The 18,679-nt window shown below is 39.6% G+C and overlaps 1 protein-coding gene and 1 non-coding gene across 6 annotated transcripts in view; one reads left to right on the plus strand and one right to left on the minus strand.

Moving 5' to 3' along the window:
• The window catches only part of Fbh1 (F-box DNA helicase 1), a 49,668-nt gene extending 37,510 nt beyond the window's left edge, over positions 1–12,158 (plus strand). For all 5 annotated transcript variants that reach the window (XM_076872810.1, XM_076872813.1, XM_076872811.1 and 2 more), the window contains 3 exons: positions 593–699; positions 10,906–11,037; positions 11,651–12,158. In XM_076872810.1, coding sequence (XP_076728925.1) covers positions 593–699; positions 10,906–11,037; positions 11,651–11,821 — 410 coding nt within the window. In that variant the 3' untranslated portion in view covers positions 11,822–12,158. The remainder of the gene's footprint in view (positions 1–592; positions 700–10,905; positions 11,038–11,650) is intronic.
• Trnav-cac (transfer RNA valine (anticodon CAC)) lies at positions 3,048–3,123 on the minus strand. Its single transcript has one exon. It is a non-coding gene; the product is annotated as a tRNA-Val (tRNA).
• Positions 12,159–18,679: the final 6,521 nt, after the last annotated feature.

Consider the following 18,679-nt stretch of genomic DNA (forward strand, 5'->3'; position numbering starts at 1 on the left):
CATAGTCCACCCATTTAAATTGTACAGTTCAGTGGCTTTCACTCTGTTTAAAGACCAGCTGCTCTGTTGTGCTCGGTATTGAGACTGAGATGAGAGGGATAAGCAGACTTACAAATGTGGTTTTTCTTTCCTGGTTGTCCTGTGCCAATGTAAGTTGTTTCCAGATTGGGCTGTCAGTACAGAGACAGCAAAAGGAAATGGAAAGAGCCCCGGCATTGGAGACTGTAGACTTGAATCTAGTTCTTTTATCACTTAACACCTGTAAAATGCAATTTCTCCATTCGCCTCTCAGGTGTTGTGAGCAGAACTGGAATCAGTATCCATCTGGTTCATTGCAGATATTGAGTAATCAATCAGCATATTCCCAGCATTTACTGTAGCAGGGCTCAAAAAACCAGTATTTTGTACCACTAGTGTGCAAAGTTTCTGTTTGCTTTTGCAATTAATATTTATAGGAAAATTCTGTAGCTGTATATAACAAATCTTGAGTGAATTGACTGGGTGGGTTGTGACTGAGGGGTTGAAAACTCTTAGATGGGAATACAAGTTTTCCTAAGCAAGCTTTTGAGTTGACTTTCCCCCCTTTCTTTAGAGTCATTTTCTGAGGATGAATGGAATTTACTCTATGTTGCAGTAACTCGTGCCAAGAAACGTCTCATAATGACCAAATCACTGGAAAACATTTTGACTTTGGCTGGGGTAAGAGGAATGAGAAACTTTTGGACTTTATTTGGTTTGAATGAGAGTTCCACCTGTAGGCCTTTGCAGGGCTTTGGATCAGGATGTCAGACGAGAAGGAAAGGTTTCTTCAGTGTACAAAGGCCAGTCATTAGAGCAAGAGGTGTTCAAATCATTAACAAAAGTATGTTTCCTTTCCAGATTCTTTCCCAGTTCAATTTTAAAAGGTCCATTTAAAATGTCAACTGTTTTCATGTGTTTCTTAATTTAGTTTTTTGCTCAGTTAGTCGTCAACACTGTTAGGAGAAAAATCAGCAAGAATGTTTTCTGCATCTAAACTTCTGCCTCCCATTCCCTGTTCCTTTTGAAATATCAGCTGCTGCTGCCACCTGTAGAGTTTTCCAGAAGGGATTAGTCCTTCCAGGAGGAATTAAGCATGCAGGTACCTGACCTAAGTCACAGGCTGAGATGCAGAAAATCACACACACACCTCTCTTTACTCCCCATAAACAACTCTGTCCCTACTCTCCTTTCTTGTTTCTATCATTCCTGCCTTTTGCAGTCAGGAGTATAAATGATTGCATCTTTTCAACCTTGTTGGAATAGTCAACAAATCTGAGCTAACGGTAATTACTTAGTCCATCTTTCCCTGAACCAAAGATACTCAAGCCTGAAATCCAAACTTTAGCCACAAAACTTAGTAGAAATACTGTTTTTTTCTTTTTAGTGGTCTTTGTAACATAAGATTTTGTACAACAGGATGCTTTATTCAAAGAGCTATATTGTGCTTTCTCAAGGAGGTGAGACAGGTGGAGCTGTAGTGTCTAAACATTGCTACTAATGACTGGATTATACAGTAAACAGTATAGTGAGTGATGTTCAAAGTCTCAAGAGTTGTCAGTGGTGGTAAAACAACTTTGATAGTCATACTTTGAATATTTTTACTAACATTTCCCTTATTTTATTGGTATGTTATTATTGTGCATAATGGTGGGATCTTGTTACATATATTCATACATGCACGCATTATAACAATATCATCTAGCCAATATCAGCCAATATTCTTTCTCAATATTTCCCCTTTCATTTCTCTCCTCCCTCCCCTGACCCCTTCCCTTTTCTCTACTGATCTCTCTTTGATTTTCATGAGATCCACCCCCAGCTTTCTTCTCCTTTTTCCTGTTAGCTTCCACATATGAGAGAAAACTTTTAGGATCCTTGATCTTTTGAGTCACTTAACAAGATTCTCAGGTTCCATCCATTTTCCTTCAAATAACATTTATTTCATTCAAATAACATTATTTCATTCTTTATGGCAGAATAAAACTCCATTGTGTATATATACCACATTTTATTTATCTATTCTTCCATTGACAGAAACCTAGACTTTTCTATAGTTTGGCTATTATGTGTGTATTCCTGTAGTATGATGACTTTAATTCTTCAGGGTAAATATGAGAAATGGGATAGCTGGGTCATATAGTGGTTCCATACCTAGTCTTTTGAGAAAAATTCATACTGATTTTCTTAGTGGTTGTACTAATTTACAATCCCACCAACAGTGTAAACATGTTTTTTTCTCCACATTCTCTCCAGCATTTATTATTTGTATTCTTGTTGTCCGCCATTCTGAATGTAGTTTTGAGTTGCATTTCCCCAGTTGCTGATGATGTTGAACATCTTTTCATATATTTTTGGATCATTTGTATTTCTTCTTTTGAGAAGTGTCTGTTTAATTCATTTACTTATCCATTGGGTCATTTGTACTTTTGGTGGGTTTTTTTTGAGTTCATTAGATGTTATGAATATAAATCCTCTATCAGAGATAACAGAGCTGAAGAGAACATATTATATCATATTATATTACAGAGTTATAGTAACAAAAACTGCATGGCTAGCAAGGATTTTTTCCCATTTTTTAGGTTCTTTTTTCACATTCTTGTTTCCTTTGTTGTGCAGAAGCTTATTAGTTTGATGCCATCCTAATTATTAACTCTTGGCATTATTTCCTGAGTTTTATAAGGGAATCCTATAGAGAAAGTTGTGACCTGGGCCTATATGTTGGAGTGTTGACCCTATATTTTCTTCTATGAGTTACATAGTTTCTGGTCTAATTCTTAGGTCTTTGATCCATTTTGAGTTGACTTTTGTGCAGGTTGAGAGAAGGATCTAGTCCCATTCTTCTACATATGGATAATCAATTTTTCTAGCACTGTTTGTTAAAAGGCTTTCTTTTTTCCAGTGTATGGTTTTGGCACCCTTGTCAAGGATCCAGTGACTATTTGTGTGGGTTTGTGTCTGTGTCTTCTGTACTCTACCATTGGTTTCTGTTTTTATGCCAGTACCATGTAATTTTTTTTTTTTTTTTTTGGTGGTGCTGGGGACTGAACCCAGGGCCTTCTGCATGTGAGGCAGGTACTCTACCAACTGAGCTACATCCCCACCATGCAGTTTTTGTTACTATAGTTTCTTGTGTTATCTCCAGCATTACTTTTTTAGCTTAGAATTGCTTTGATTATTCTGGGTACTTTTATTCTTCCAAATGAATTTTAGGACTGTTTTTCTAGAGCTGGGGCATGGTAGCTCACTCCAGTAATCCTAGTGGTTCTGGAGTCTGAGGCAGCAGGATCTCAAGTTCATAGCCAGCCTCAGCAACTTAGCCAGACCCTTGCTGTCATAAATCCTGTGTCTACTTTAAGAGATAGAGGACAAATATATACGTAAATAGGCATTCTCTTCACATTTTTGAGGAGGATAGTATCAGTTTGAAAGGGAAAAGTATGCTTAAATGATAAGTCTTTTGCACAGCAAAAGATTAAGCCAGGCATGTGTGTGCCTGTAGCCCCAGCTATTGAGGAGGCTGAGGCAGGAGTATCGCCTGAGCCAGTAGTTTGAAACCAGCCCAGGGAACATAGCAATACCCCATCTCAAAAAAACATCAAATTTATGGTTGCATTTTTATCACTTTTATGTTTCATGACTTCTTTGTCAATTTTCCTTTAAACCTCTATGAGATAGATGTATTTGGTGGTAAGAATGTTTTTGGAATTTGAACTCGGATACATCTTTCTTTAGGTACATTTCCACTTGGGCCTACCCTGACAACCCAAGCATCAGAACTTAGAACTGAAGCCCTTTTGCTTAGTTTGCATCTTTAGAGGCATCTGAGTCACCTGCATACTTTTTCCGAAAAAGGCTAGGAAGTAAATATTTTAGTCTTTGCCACTCATATGGTCTCTATCACAGCTTTTCTGCTCTCCTGTTGTACCTCAAGGACAGCTATGGACATAAGCTACTGAATGAGTGTGTCTGTTCCAATAAAACTTTATTTGTAGAATAATATATAATATATAGTTTGGCCTATTTGTAGTTTGCTGGTTTTAGTTTAGATCCAAGTCTGACTTTTCTTAATCTCTAAACCAGTACCCTAAGGGATTAAGTGGAATAATAATCTTTATGTACAAATAATCTTGCCGATTATAGTCAATATTTATTATATTTTTACAAACTGTTGTACAGTTTTCTCCTAGAATTACTGGTTAGCCGTTTAACAAAACTAAATTGTCTTATTGGTGGGTATTATAGAACAATAGTATCATTTCATAGCATGGGTAAAGTTGAATTTTTTTTAACTTATAAATAATGCTAAAAAGTTGAGAAAACAATACATTAAGCAACCATATACAAGTCACCCTTATAAATATTTAGAGTACTCATTTCTAAAAAACAGACTTTTTTCTCCATAACTACAGTGCCATTTTCACATTTTATGAAATTCATAATGATGTGTGGCTTGTACATGCCAATCTATAGTCATATTTTTATGATTATATAAAAAATGCCATTTTTACAATGGTTGTTCAAATCAGGATCCAAATAAACATTTGGTTGTTAGTCTCTTGCTTGATTCAGAGGAGTCTATCCCCATCCCCCCTTCTAATGCCCCTCTCTTATTGAAGAAACTGGGTCAGTTGTTCTTTGGAATGGTCCATATTCTAGATTTGTTTCTTGTGTGGTTGTGTAACTTGAAAGAATGATCAAGGCTTGCCGTTGGAGAAAATGCCCCTTTATTGAGGAACAGCTCTGCATATTTATAGAGCCGGGGCGGTTTGACAGTTATGACGGTTTAATGGTTGAACGGTTTGATAATTGGCTAGGGTGCTTTCTAATTGGTGGGTAAGGATCATGTGAGCCAGCAGGGCTAGTCTGATTAGTGGGTAAGGATCATGTGAACCAGCAGGACTTACCATTGGACGGCAGAATCATGTGAGCCAGCAGGGCTCACCATTGGACAGCAGGATCATGTGAGCCAGCAGGGCTCACCACTGGATGGCTCTTCTTGGGGGATGGGGAAGTTAGTCTTCGGAGTTCGGTCGACTCCCAACATAACTTGTTCTACCATTGCCTAACCTGGATTTCCTGTAACTGGAGGTTAGCCACAGAAGTTTCCCTAGATTCAGGCTTAACTTTTTTTTTGGCAGGAATGCTCCATGATAGGGATTATATACTGTGTCTCCTCACATCCAGAGGCACATGGTATCAGGGTATCCTTTGCCCTTTCAGTGATGCCGAGATGTCTCTTATATGAAATTTACCACCAATCCATAATCATACTTTTATAGTTGTGTGAAAAATACCTTTTGTTTTTTTAAAAGTAGTTTGTTCAAATCATGATCCAAATAAATATTTGGATAAAATGTTAAAATAAACCTTTATTATTACAGAGCTAATGAATCTTCATTTTTGAAAAGAAAAATATTGTTCATATTGACAGCTCCAATCCCAAATTTTAATTTAAACTTTTTGATGTTAAATACAAGTATGTAAAATAGCATAAATGTTTTAAATAATGTAACTGTTTTAAATGATGCAGTTAAATGATGCAGCTAATGTTTCTAGAGCAGGAGATCTACCACCCATTCCAGATGCCCTTCCAGTCATAGCACCCTTCCTCCCTCCTGAAAGTAACCATAGCCCCAGACCTTACAAAGCTACAGGCTTTGTAGTTGTTCTTTGACCAAGTGTGTACCACCACCCAGCCCTCTGATGGTGATTTCAACACACACTTCTAAGTGGCAAAATGAGGCACACAAAAATAGCATATAGAGAAGGCACATTTTGTGCAAAAGGAGAATATGAAAATATATGGATTTACTAAAATTTACAAAGCGTACTGAAAGATAAATCAATAACTTATTTTTTCCAAGTATCTACTAATGGGAGGGAGAGAGAATAACCTGGGGTAAAATGAGACTTGTTACAAAGTTTGACTTTGAAAACAGCATTCACACATTCGAAAAAGATAATTAAGTCAAAAAGAAACAAAATAGCTCAGTGGTAGAATGTTTGCCTAGCATTCACTAGACCCTGAGTTCAATTCCCAGTATTGAAAAAAAAAAAAAAGAAAAAAGGAAATCACCATTAGTTCATAAAGCTTGCACAGCTGAGCAGTGGTCTGTGTCACTGTACCATGACTTATGCTCTTTGCCTTAGACAAAGGGTTGCTTCCAGTCATTTGCTTTTATGATGACACAATGCATAATCTTATCTATGAGTCATAATTCTGTTTTTGCCAGTATACCTCGAAGGTACATTTGTAATGAAATCTACCAAACTGTTGTATGTTCATGTATTAATATACCATAGTGAATCCCATGTGTATATATATAATTATAATGCACTAATTAAAATAATAATATTAATAATAGAAAAGAGGTCAGTGGAGGATATATTTCTGAAACTGGAGCTGCTGGGTAAAGACAAACCCAAGTGTGACTTTTCCACCTATTGTGAAATTCCTCTGGAGATTGCATCATTTAGAAGCTCACCAGTAATGTGTAAGAATTAAAAAGGATTTTTTTTTTAAAGAGAAAGAGAGAGAGAGGGAGAATTTTTATTTTTTAGTTTTCGGCGGACACATCTTTGTTTGTATGTGGTGCTAAGGATCGAACCCGGGCCGCACGCATGCCAGGCGAGCGCGCTACCGCTTGAGCCACTTCCCCAGCCCTAAAAAGGATTTTTAAAGCTAATTGGAAACTGGTCAGTTAGCTGCTGCATACATATTATGAAGAAAGTGAGTTTTTCCCATAGAAGAAAATAATACAGAACCTAGAAAAATGGTTCCCCCTTATGAGACTGGGTGGGAAAACATATGTCTGCCCACAGAGTTGCTCTCAGGAAGCCCTGGGAAGCTGCCTGTTTGGGTGAACAGATGTTTAAGTCTGAAAGATCTTGCATGAGGTCAAATACTTCTGCTTTTTCTTTATTGCAATCTGTGAGTAAATGTGGGGACATCCTGTTGCAGAAGTGGCTGAGTCCAGCCTGTGGTAAGAAAGGCAGGCCATAGAGGATATTGAAGACTCTGGGATGAGGGTGAGGGAACTAATTGAGAGACTTAAAAAGCCTGTGGAGAATGGTGGAGCCATGGGTGTGACATTTTAGAGACATAAAGACATAAAGTCTGCTACCTGAACTGATAAGCCATTTTGATCTCTTCTATAACCAAAAACAGGTAAGGCAGCCTCCTTGTTCTTGACTCCTGTATTAGTCTACTCTGTGTTGCTACAACAAAATACCTGAGGCAGAGTACTTTAAAAAATTAAGAAGTTTATTTGGCTTGATTTCAATGACTGGAAGAGCCAAATAGCATGTTTGCAGAATCCTGGCCAGGGCCTCCTGGCTGCATCACAACATGGTGGAGGTACAGAAAGGAAACTGGCGATATATAGAAGGGGGCGACTTCACTTTATAATGACCCATTCTCATGAGAATTCACTGGCTACTGGAGGTCAACATGGATCCCCTCTGAGGCAGTGCCCCCATGACCTAACTACCTTGCAGTAGGCCCCATCTCTTAAAGGTACCACCGTCTCAGCACTGCCGCCCCAGGGATCAAAATTCCAACACATGAATCTTTGGGGGACACACCATATTTAAACCATAGCATCCCCTTAGAAAATATAGCTAATGTAATCATAAGTTTTTGTTGTTGTTGTTGTAGTTCATTTGTTTCTTTTTAAGTTTTGAGCAAGTGGTCTTGGGAATATACTTTAGCGATAGAGTGCTTGCCTAGCATGCTCAAGGCCCTGGGTTCAGTCCCTAATACCCTAAAATAAATAAAATAAAAAGGTTTTGAGGAAGTGAAGCAAATCATGAAATCATTACATTTTTGAGGGTATAAAGTGATGTGTGGTTAGGCTAGTTGCACAGAAGACAAATTCTCAGTTGTCAAGATCTTAGATTCTTAACCCAAATTTCATAAGTATATCCTCAGGGCAGTGCCTCGCACATAGTTGGTGCTTAGCAAGTGCTAGTTGAATGAATGAAAGGGAGTACCCTTCCCTTCTGTGGGTTCTTTACCTTCATGGTAAAGTGAAGGTCTGGTTCACATCCCAGTTCTTCCACTCACACCTTTGCAACCAAGGGCACGTTACTTAACCACTTTGCCTCAGTTTCATTATCTGTAAAAATACATTAATAGCAATAACTGTACCTCAAAGGATGTTTTTAACAGGTTAAGGGAACGTTAGCTATGATTTTGTCATATTGAAGTGTATTATTTTTTAGTTGTAATTGGACACATATCTTTATTTCACTTATTTATTTTTATGTGGTGCTGAGGATCGAACCCAGGGTCCTGCAGGTGCAAGGGGAATGCTCTACTGCTGAGCCACAACCCCAGCCCCGACATGTATTATATTTTTAAAAAATTTTTTTAGTTGTACATAATACCTTTATTTTATTTATTTACTTTTTATGTGGTGCTAAGGATCAAACCCAGCGCCTTGCATGTGCTGGGTGAATACTCTACTGCTGAGCCACAACCCCAGCCCTAGTATATTACATTTTGATGCAGATTTACTTCCTGGATTCTACAAAGTCAAACTGGGTTCTTAGTTTATATTGTGTATGTAACACACACTGTTTACAGTATGTGTTATGTTTATATGACACGGATATACTGTTCACAGTACATATACCATGTGTGCAATATGTACTGTGTTTCTTTACATGTATGTTATATATGTAATGCACAGTTAGTAGCACATATTACACATGTAACACTGTTATAATCCATATTGAACATATAACAGTGTTTGCAGATGTTAGGGTGTTATTTGTGCTTTTCACTCTGATGCTTTCATAAGTGGAGTCTCCAGAGGCTACCTGACATGTGATGGCAACACAGATTGATTGCAGAAGCAGAGATGAGAATCCAGTTGCCTTTTATCAAACCTAGGTATTAAAGCAGATTTGTAGAAATGTAAAATAATGCTACTCTTCAAAGTTTATTTATTTATTTTTTAATATGGTTGTTTAAAACCATGATTTTTATATATTTTTATATATATATAAATTTTTTTTTTTTTTTTTTTTTTTTTTGGTACTAGGGATTGAATTCAGGGGCACACGATCCCTGAGCCACATCCCCAGCCCTGTTTTGTATTTTATTTAGAGACGGGGTCTCACTGAGTTGCTTTGTGCCTCGCTTTTGCTGAGGTTGGCTTTGGACTCTCAATCTTCCTGCCTCAGCCTCCCAAGCTAGTGGGATTACAGGTGTGGTGTACACCATTGTGCCCAGTGACTATTGTTATTTTTAAAGAGGATATTTCAAAATTTTTTTAGTTTAAACCTCTAACATGGCAAATATTAACAACTCATATATACATAATCTCCTTGGAGTCCTTAATGTTTAGAAGCATAAAGAGCCCTGAGACCAAACTGCACTGCTGCTCTAGAGCAGTATTTTTCGAAGTGTAGGTTGTAGTTAGTTCATTATGATTTATTAATTGTGAATTATGACAAGCTTTTTTTAAAAAAAGTGAAATGTGATAAAATCTTAAAATGGATACGTTGCATGTAAGGTTCAGTAGCATTTCATGAAATTTTTATTTTAATTTCTTACACATGTGTGCATGTGTAAAATGTCAATGTAAGTGGGTCAAGGAAATTTGAAAACCAGTCCTGGAGAAATTCATACAGTAGAAACGTGTACAAAAATATTAATTGCTATTGCTGGAAATATTTAGAGACAATCTGAAAATCCACGCTAAGGAAAGGGATAGATAAAATGTGAAAGAGTGCAAGGATTGAGTTCTATGAATAGCACTCGAGTAAAATGGCTAGATGAGAGGGAGACAAATTGTGACACCCATAAAATGCTGCCTTGTGTTCTTGGATATGTATGTAAAGGCAAAGAATTATTTTGGAATGGGTCAGAAAGGAGACATGCCAGAGTCATGATGATGGCTGCTTCTGGGAAAGGGAATGGAGATAACAGGCAAAGGGACTTCTGCAAAATCTGTAAAGAAAGATTTCATGCTGTCAATTGTCAGTGAATATTGATTGACGCTTGAGTGTTTATATTTTCTGTTCTTTTCTGTAGCAGGTAAGCAGGTTTTCCAAGAGAGAAAAACAAATAAAACAAAGTGTACAGCATAGTTGTGGGGGAAAAAAAAATCTATAAATAGCCACTTGTAGTTCAGAAAACATGAAATCATCATTTATTGATGGGCAGATACTTCCAGCCCTGCTAGTACAGCAGCACCGTGTGGAGCTCCTTGAGGGCAACAGCATCTGTCAGGTCACCTCGTGGTCAGTTTAGGAGATGATAAGCATTTTATCTGGGTGCCCACTTTTGCCAGACAGAAGCACTCTAAACATACTTTCATGTGTGTTACTCATAGCAACCATTTGAAGTAGGTACCATGTTGTTTTGCATTTTACAGATAAAGAAGCTTGAGGCTTAAGGGGTCATTTGTCCCCTGGTCAGCCAGTGGCCTAGGGGGATGCAAATATGCAGGGTTGATTAGGGAAAGGTTTTTTTTTTTAAGGTTTGCAGTTTCAGCTTCCCTGTGTTGTAAAGTGAACATACAGATAATTTTCTATTGGTGCAGTTAGGGATGGGTTAGTTTAAGATTTAACCCAGAAGTAGTCCTGAAATCCCATTGCAACCATTAGTTTTTTACAAGTTTGTCCTTTAAATCTTTTTTTTTTTAAACTGGTAATTTTACCAGGAAGCCCATCAGACTGTCCTGAGTATTCTCTCTTGGCAATAGCAGCTTTGGCAGCAGAAGAAGTTAGAGAAACTCCAAGGAAAGCAGGAGAGTCAGGAGTTTTCTCATTCTGGATATGTCCAAAGGGAGTTTACAGCTTCATAATTGTTGGAGTTTCCAAGTAGGAGGTAGCAGAGGTATGGCTATTGATCTCTTTCTCTTTTCTTCTCAGGAGTACTTCTTGCAAGCAGAGCTAACAAGTAATGTTTTAAAAACTGGAGTGGTTCGCTGCTGTGTGGGTCAGTGCAACAATGCCATCCCTGTGGACACCGTCCTCACCATGAAGAAGCTGCCCATCACTTATGTATGTTTTTTGTCTATAGAATTTAATTCAGTCATATACATTTTATTGCTTGAGAGCTATGTGTTTGCCTGGATTTTGGGTGAGGGAGATAAAGGAGACATTTGTGTAATCTTTCCTAAGGGCTTTAGACATGAGAAGCATCACAGATGTGAGATCTGCCCTTGGTCACACAGTATAATCTGGAGTCAGGGTGGGCAGTACAGTCTGACTGAGCTGAAGCTTTCCTATCTGGGAGATGAGGCTGTGATCTGACACTTCAGAGGAGGACTGTTTACCTGGAGGGCTCAGTTTGTTTTTTTCTTGGTGTGCTCTCCCCTTCTCCTTCTTTGTGCTGGGGAACAAACCCACTGAGCTACACTCCCAGCCCCCAATTTTTATCTCTTCGCTAGATAAATGGTGGTTACTATCCTAAAAGAATTTGATAGAGTTAAGTCTTTTGTTGATAATGGTGTTGTGGGAGTTGTTACCTCTGAGGGTTTGCACAGGTCTGAAAACATCAGAATCATAATAGTGCCTTGTCCCTGGGCAGCTATGACAGTATTTGATCACTATGTAGCAGAAAAATCCTCATCCTTGGGTTTTTCCCTTACCTCTTTTTCTCATCTATCACCAGAGCAACAGGAAGGAAAACAAGGGTGGCTACCTCTGCCACTCCTGTGCAGAGCAGCGGATTGGGCCTTTGGCATTTTTGACTGCCTCTCCGGAGCAGGTACGCTCCATGGAACGCACTGTGGAAAACATAGTGCTGCCCAGGCACGAAGCCCTGCTCTTCCTTGTCTTCTGAGACCAAGACGAGTGTTCTCTGCACAGAGAGCCTTGCCGAGGGCTCCCAAGTGCTGAAGAAAGCCAGCGTGGGTAGGGTCCTGCTCACCTAAGACTCTGAATTCAATCATAGAGCATTTTCTGGGGAAGAGGAACCCAACCAGAGTTGGACCTGCCATTTCTCTGTTCTCTACAGATAGCCAATTTCCACTTGCCTATCCTCCACATGCATCAGGTCAGGGAAGTGGGGGATGTTCTTTTGATAAAAAACAAAAAACAAAAAACATTTTATGTATTTAAACTTTTATTACAAGGTTTCAATTAAACAGGCATTGCAATGCTGGCATGCCACTGTGACATCTAGCTTCAGCACTGTCATTTTTAAACTTTCACTTTTTACTGTTTTTTCTTTTCAGCAGCTTGTCACTTTTCATATAATATGTCAAGCGGAGAATGAGCTTTTCATGCCATGGGGAGTCACACATATATAAGACATAGTGTGAGTCTTTGTCATTTTGGGGCTCACAGTTTAAACTGGGTAGCGGCATTATACATAAAATACAAGTATAAAGTGACAGTAGCTAGACTTCTTGTTTTTCCAGCAGGTACAGTTAAAGAGATGGGTAATACTTGTAAGGGAAAGTGGAGGTGGATGATACTGTAGAGGGGAAGGGAGCAAAAAGATGTACCTGGTACCCAGTTCACTAGACTTGTGGATCCTGAGTGGATGTTGTAATAAAGTTGTAAATTTTTACAGAAATGACCATTGATGACACATCCCATAGATGTACATGGATTTGGTGTTCAATATTTTGGCATATGGCTATTGTAGGATGCTGATGGCAGGTGAAGGAGAGACATGGCACCATCAAAGAATTCAGCACATTTTTCTCCAAATTAAACCAAATGAATTCAGGATCTTCTGACATCAGATCTTTTTTAGGAAAATCATTCCAGATATAGTTTGGAGGATGTTTTAAGGTGGTCAGATAAATAAAAAAAAATACTTGGGATATTAATAAGATATAACTAAGACTGATGATTAAGGAATGGACACACATATTTGTGTTTCTGAAAGTGTGGCCCCCAGAAAGGCAGCATTGACGTCACTCGGGACCTTGTTGGAACTAAAATCTCTAGTTGCCACTTCAGACTTAGAGGTCACAAACTCTGGGTTTGAGTCCCAGAAGTTGGTATTTAACAAGTCATAAGTAATTCTGATGAACTGTTCTTGATATTAGGAAGGTTGAATCACCCAGGCATGGTGGTGAGTGAGCACCTGTAATTCCAATGACTTAGGAGGCTGAGGCAGAGAAGTTTGAGGCCAGCTTCAGCAACTAAGACTTTAAGCAACTTATTGTGACCCTTTCTCTAAATAAAAAGGGATGGGGATGTGGATTAATGGCTCAGTGGATTGAACCTCTGGGTATAGTCCCGGGTACCAAAAAAAGAAGAAGGTGGTAGAATCCATAGGTCTTAGTGCTTAGGTGGGTGTGGTAACTCAGTAATAGAATCTCAATATGAATCCCCACTGTCTGGCTGATTGACCTTGTAGATGAGGGCACCCTCCATTGAGAAAGGGAAAATGCGAGGTGTAGGTTTGTATAAAAACAATAATGATTTTGATATTCAAAATGTTGAGTTTGTGGGTGCTTATGAGAAATCCAAGTATGGTTGTCTAGCAGGCAACTATGTAAACACATCTGTACTTCATCAAATCATAGGAGAGTGTTAAGAATGAGAAGAGCAGAGGTCTAAGAAGCCTGAGGAACTTGAGACTTGGGGGGGGGTTGTGAAAAAGAGTGACAGCTCAATCAGGAGGATTGGTGGAGTTGTGACTGAGTTCAAGAGAGGCCATGAATTTGAGCATCCAGTGCTTTAAAGAAACCCAGGTGAAATAAAGACAGAAAGATGTTACTGAGACTGATAGTGAAAGTTAGCAGTGATGTTAGCTGATAAATTTTGGTAAGGCTGGAAGCCAGACTGCTGTAGACTCAAATGTGAATAAAGAACTTGTGGTAATTTGATGAATTAATCATGTATTTGCTTTGGACTTTTCTGAAGTCATACTAAAATGACAGTTGAAGGTGGTTTTTCTTTTTTTAAACCATAAGGGCAAAAAAATTAAGAGATGGCCGCCACAAAAATTTTCAAGTTGGAAAGCATATATTTGTCCTCTAGGTAGAAAATGGAGATTTTTCTGTAGGGAATTCAGCCAGCTTCAGTGGAAATGCTGACAATGGCATTGGAATTCCTAAGGAAACAGCTAACCAGATCACCCAAAGAAGTCAGATTGCAACTGTCAAACCCCACCCAGGTGCTTACTGTCCATCATGTCTTCAGTGTTCTGCCCTTAACTAGCAGCAATAAACCAAGGATTGACAGACATCTGAAAACCACCTTGTTTTAGTCAGATTTTTTTGTCACTGACCAAAAGAACTGACAAGAACAATTTTAGAAGAAGAAGAAAAGTGTGTTTGGTGCTCATGGTTCCAGAGATTTCAGTCCATAGATGACTACTCCACAGCTCCTGTCCCAAAGTGAGGCAGAACATCATGATGGAATGGTGTGGTGCAGGATTGCAGAAGGAAACAGAGAAAGACCTCTGCTCAATGAGGACAAAAATCCCAAAGGCATGCCCCTAGTGACCTACTTCCTCCAGCCACACCCCATCCTTCTTCAGTTACCACCCAGTTAATCCATATCATTGGATTAATCCACTGATTAGGTTATAACTTTCAATTCAGTTTTCTTTGAACATTCTTACATTATCTCACACGTGAGCTTTGCAGGGATAATTCATAGTTAAACCATGCCACATCTCCAGGATGAAAGTTGAATATTAAAACCAAAGAATCAACTTGGAGGGAGAAGAAAGCATCTATATATCTTTATGTATTTAAAGAATGAGAGAAGATAGCACATCCATGAAATAACAGAATCACTTTATATACGTGAATGTTTGAGGTCAAAAATGTGAAAGAAATGAAAGCCCAGTAGAATTTTTGGAAGGATCATCACTTGAGAAAATGTCAAAAACAAGAATTTAAGCTGGGTGCACTGGCACATGCCTGTCATCCCAGAGGCAGGAGTGGCAGGAGTTCAAAGCCAGCCTTATAGATTTAGCAAGGCACTAAGCAATTCTGTAAGACCTTGTCTCTAAATTAAATATATATATATAATTTTCTTTTAAGAGCTGGGGATTGGCTCAGTAGTTAAGTACCCCTGGGTTCAACACTCATCAAAAATTTAAAATTAAAAAAAAAAAAACACACAACCAGGAAGTTGAGCTTCTATCATATAAGCTGATATGGAAAGATCACCTAGAGTCATTAAAAAGAAAAGGCAACTTGAGCAGTAGTGTGTATGGTATATATCATTTGTGTAAATGGTGAGAAAAAAATTATGGTACATGTTTTTTTCTTTCCAAATCATAAATAGAAAACAGAGGCCAGAAGATTAAAAATAATAATAATACCAGAACTGATAGGGGTTTCTGGATTGAAATGACTTGCTAAATACCCAGCAAAATGGGTAAAAATAGACCTCCAATGAGTATGTAGTGTCAGGCAAGCATGATAACGCCTCCGCTACAGAAATGAGTAAGTTTGAAATTTTCAGAATATTAGTGACAAAGTTCCAATAAGTCCCCAGAAAGAAAAAAAGTTATATATACATAGAGGAATCAAAATGTCCCCTTATTATATAAGGGCTGTACTGTGGAGCTATCCCTTAAATAATTGGGGGGAATTATTTCCAACCTAGAAATCAAAGGCATTATCATGCCTCCCATTTTTCATTTCTTTCCTTGCCTACCATGCAACTTTTCTCCAGAAGCTACTGGAGGTTATAATTTGAGAAGATAAGGGAATAAGCCAAGATTGGGGAGGTTGTTCCTTGAGAAAACTATTGGGTGTACAAGGGAGAGGATGCCAAGACTTCGTGCACAGTGGGTCCCAGGCGGCTTTGGAGTAGGTGATGGGGCCCTGGGTGCAGTCTCTTCAAGATGAACTTAGTAGAATAATGAATGTTCCCGAACATCTCAATGGGAGGTTTAGATAACTGTCAACGCGTTCAGGCTGGAGTTAATGCTAAGTATAGAAAGCTACGCAAACGGAAAGGACAACTATTTGGAAAAACCTGGTCCCATTATGTGAGAATCAGCTGCCAAAGCAGGTGGAAGGTGCGATGAGACCAAAGAAAAGACTCAGGCTTGCACAAAGTGCAGTTTACTAGGGATTTAAAACAGAAGTGCATCTCGAGCAGCAGCTAGCGATGATGGGTCCTCGCACACTAGGGCAAGAAGAAGGGATTTATATACTAAGCTAGACAAAAGTGGACTGCCACCATCCAGACAATACCTGACCTTTCTCAAGAATTGGTATGTTCATATGCTAGTTAAAAAACTGTTGGTCAGCACAACATGCTCTTCTCTTGAGAACTTGGTTGGTCCTATAGGATTTGGAATGCACATCAGGGTCACCTGGCAGGCAGAATGGCAGTTATAACCAGGATGGTGTCGTCATGCAAGCTGGATCTCTGCAGCAATTATCAGTTCTTTGGGAAGCAAGAGGTGGTAGAAGAGGGGAGAAGCACCTTAGTTCACTCCCCAGCTCAGCTGTTTCTAAGTCTTAATCTGCTTTGCACACACAGCAGAGGGAATGTGTGAACCTGTTGGAAGAGGGGAGTGAGCTAAATCTCCTGCCTCCACAGTGGGAGGTGAGTTTCAGTGCCTGAAACTCAAACTAGAAGCTTCAGGAAGATCAGAAAAGAATGGGAAAAACAAGTTGTTTGGGAATCTAGGCAGCTGCCACTGATCTAGGGCTGTGAGCCAAGGCAGGGCGCCAGGGGAATTTCACCCAGGAAATCCCAGAAAAGTAGCCTTCCTGCCTTGTGATGGCTCATACAAACCCATAATTTATACATGGCTTCCAACACTATCTCTCCCCCTGCCTATGATGCTGGGGATTGAATCCAGGGTTGCTATACTACTAAGCCACATCCCTAGCCCTTTTTATTTTTTATTCTAAGACAGGGTCTCAGTTGCCCAGCTGGCCTCAAACTTTCAATCCTCCAGCTTCAGCTTCCACCTCCTGAGTCACTGAGATTACAGGCATGTACTCACACATACCCTGAACATCTTTTAGAGGACTGTAATGAGACCCCTCAAACAGTGGCCAACATAGCATCAATATCCTGGATTGTTTTTCTGTTGCCTTTTTTTAAATGTATAACTCGGTGGTTCTGGATTTTTTAGCAGTGATTTTCCTAATACGTGTTTTCCTAATCTGGACCCACAGGCAACGCTGTGATCAGTTGTTTCACAGCACATAACCAAGGTCACTGACAGCCTCACACAGTAGGGGCCTTATGACCCTGTCTTGCCAGTTTCACATTTTAGGGTCTGTTACAACATTCATGCTTTTGAACACCAAATTCAGTATTGAAACACATCGTGCTGTGAGTAACCCAAAAGCAAGACTGTTGAGGGCATCACACAGGAAATGTGATGATTTCACACAGGCGTGCTGAGGAGGGCAGGTCGCAGGGCTGCTCATCTCAGCTGCTTGGCCTCTGTTACAGTTCAGATCAGGAATGTGCCACGGGATCGTGTGTTGGAGGCTTGGTCCCCAGTGCTGCAGTGTCCAGAGTTGGGGCTCTGGGGAAGTGATGGGGTCGTGAGGGCTCTGTCCTCCTCAGTGGACTAACCCATTGACAGAATGATTTGATGACATTAGAGAGAGGTGGTTGAAGCTGTAGGGGGTAGAACCTAGTTGGAGGGAGAACTTCAGGGGTGTGTCCTTGGGGACTACATTTTGTCCCCAGCCAATTCTGTCTGCTTCTTAGTTGCCACGAGGAGACCAGCTTTCCTCCCGCACACTCTCCCACCATGAGGTCCAGCTTCACTTCAGGCCCAGAGCAATGACCATAGACTGAAACCTCCAAAACTGAGAGCCCAAACAAGTCTTTCCTCCTCCAAGGTGTTCTTGTCATTTATTTTGGTCACTGCGACAAAAATCTAACACAGCATTATAATTAAGAAGCCAGGAATGTTTTCTTCTTCTTGTCACCTTTAATGTCAGCTTTGACTGGGCCAGCTTCTCCTGTGACCAGCTGTCTACAGCGTCTCAGGCATTGCATTCAGACACCGCAGTATTGGGAGGGTAAGCTTTCTTCTATGTGTTTTAGTAGCAAGAAAACCATTCCCAGAAGCTTCCCTAGCCTACCTTACATCTTGCTGCCAAGAACTAGGTCACCTGTCCATTCCTAAACCAGTCACTAGCAAGGAGGGATAGCTTAAAGTCACTTTGTTTCCTGGAACTTGGGGTGCAGTCAGCCTTCTTTTGATGCTCATGGCTTTGTAAAAAAGAAAACAGCCTAACAAAGTGAGAATTCAGTTTAGAAGGAAGGAGTAGGAAGGTAGCTACTACTGGTCCCTGATTATCCATCCCATACATAAAGAGATCTCATTTAGGAAATGGAATCAGCATTTATGAAGTGCCTCCTACCAGGTAGATACTGTTAGGCCCTTTTGTTCAGTATTCCGCAGAGTCCTTCCCTCCACCTGGTGGGCAGCCTCAGCCTCCTTTTGCAGAGGATGAAACAGGCTTGATGAGGAATTGGGCCAGGACCACTAGGTTTGGTTTTATTCAGTAGATTTTTGATGAAAACTCAAGTTCAGTCCCCAGACCATGGTGCTTCTTCAGAAAAATAGGAAAAGAATGGGGCCATGTTAAGAGCCAGAATTGAAGCTCTTCACAGAAAGGAGACCACAGCTTTTTAAAAGCTGCATTGAAGATTTTTTAGATGTTCCTTGCCATGGAATTCTCCAGACTGAATTTTACTTCCAATTGAAAAGTATAGCTGCTGTGATTATAGA

This window comes from Callospermophilus lateralis, chromosome 13, assembly GCF_048772815.1.
Source record: "Callospermophilus lateralis isolate mCalLat2 chromosome 13, mCalLat2.hap1, whole genome shotgun sequence".
NCBI classification, from domain to species: domain Eukaryota; kingdom Metazoa; phylum Chordata; class Mammalia; order Rodentia; family Sciuridae; genus Callospermophilus; species Callospermophilus lateralis.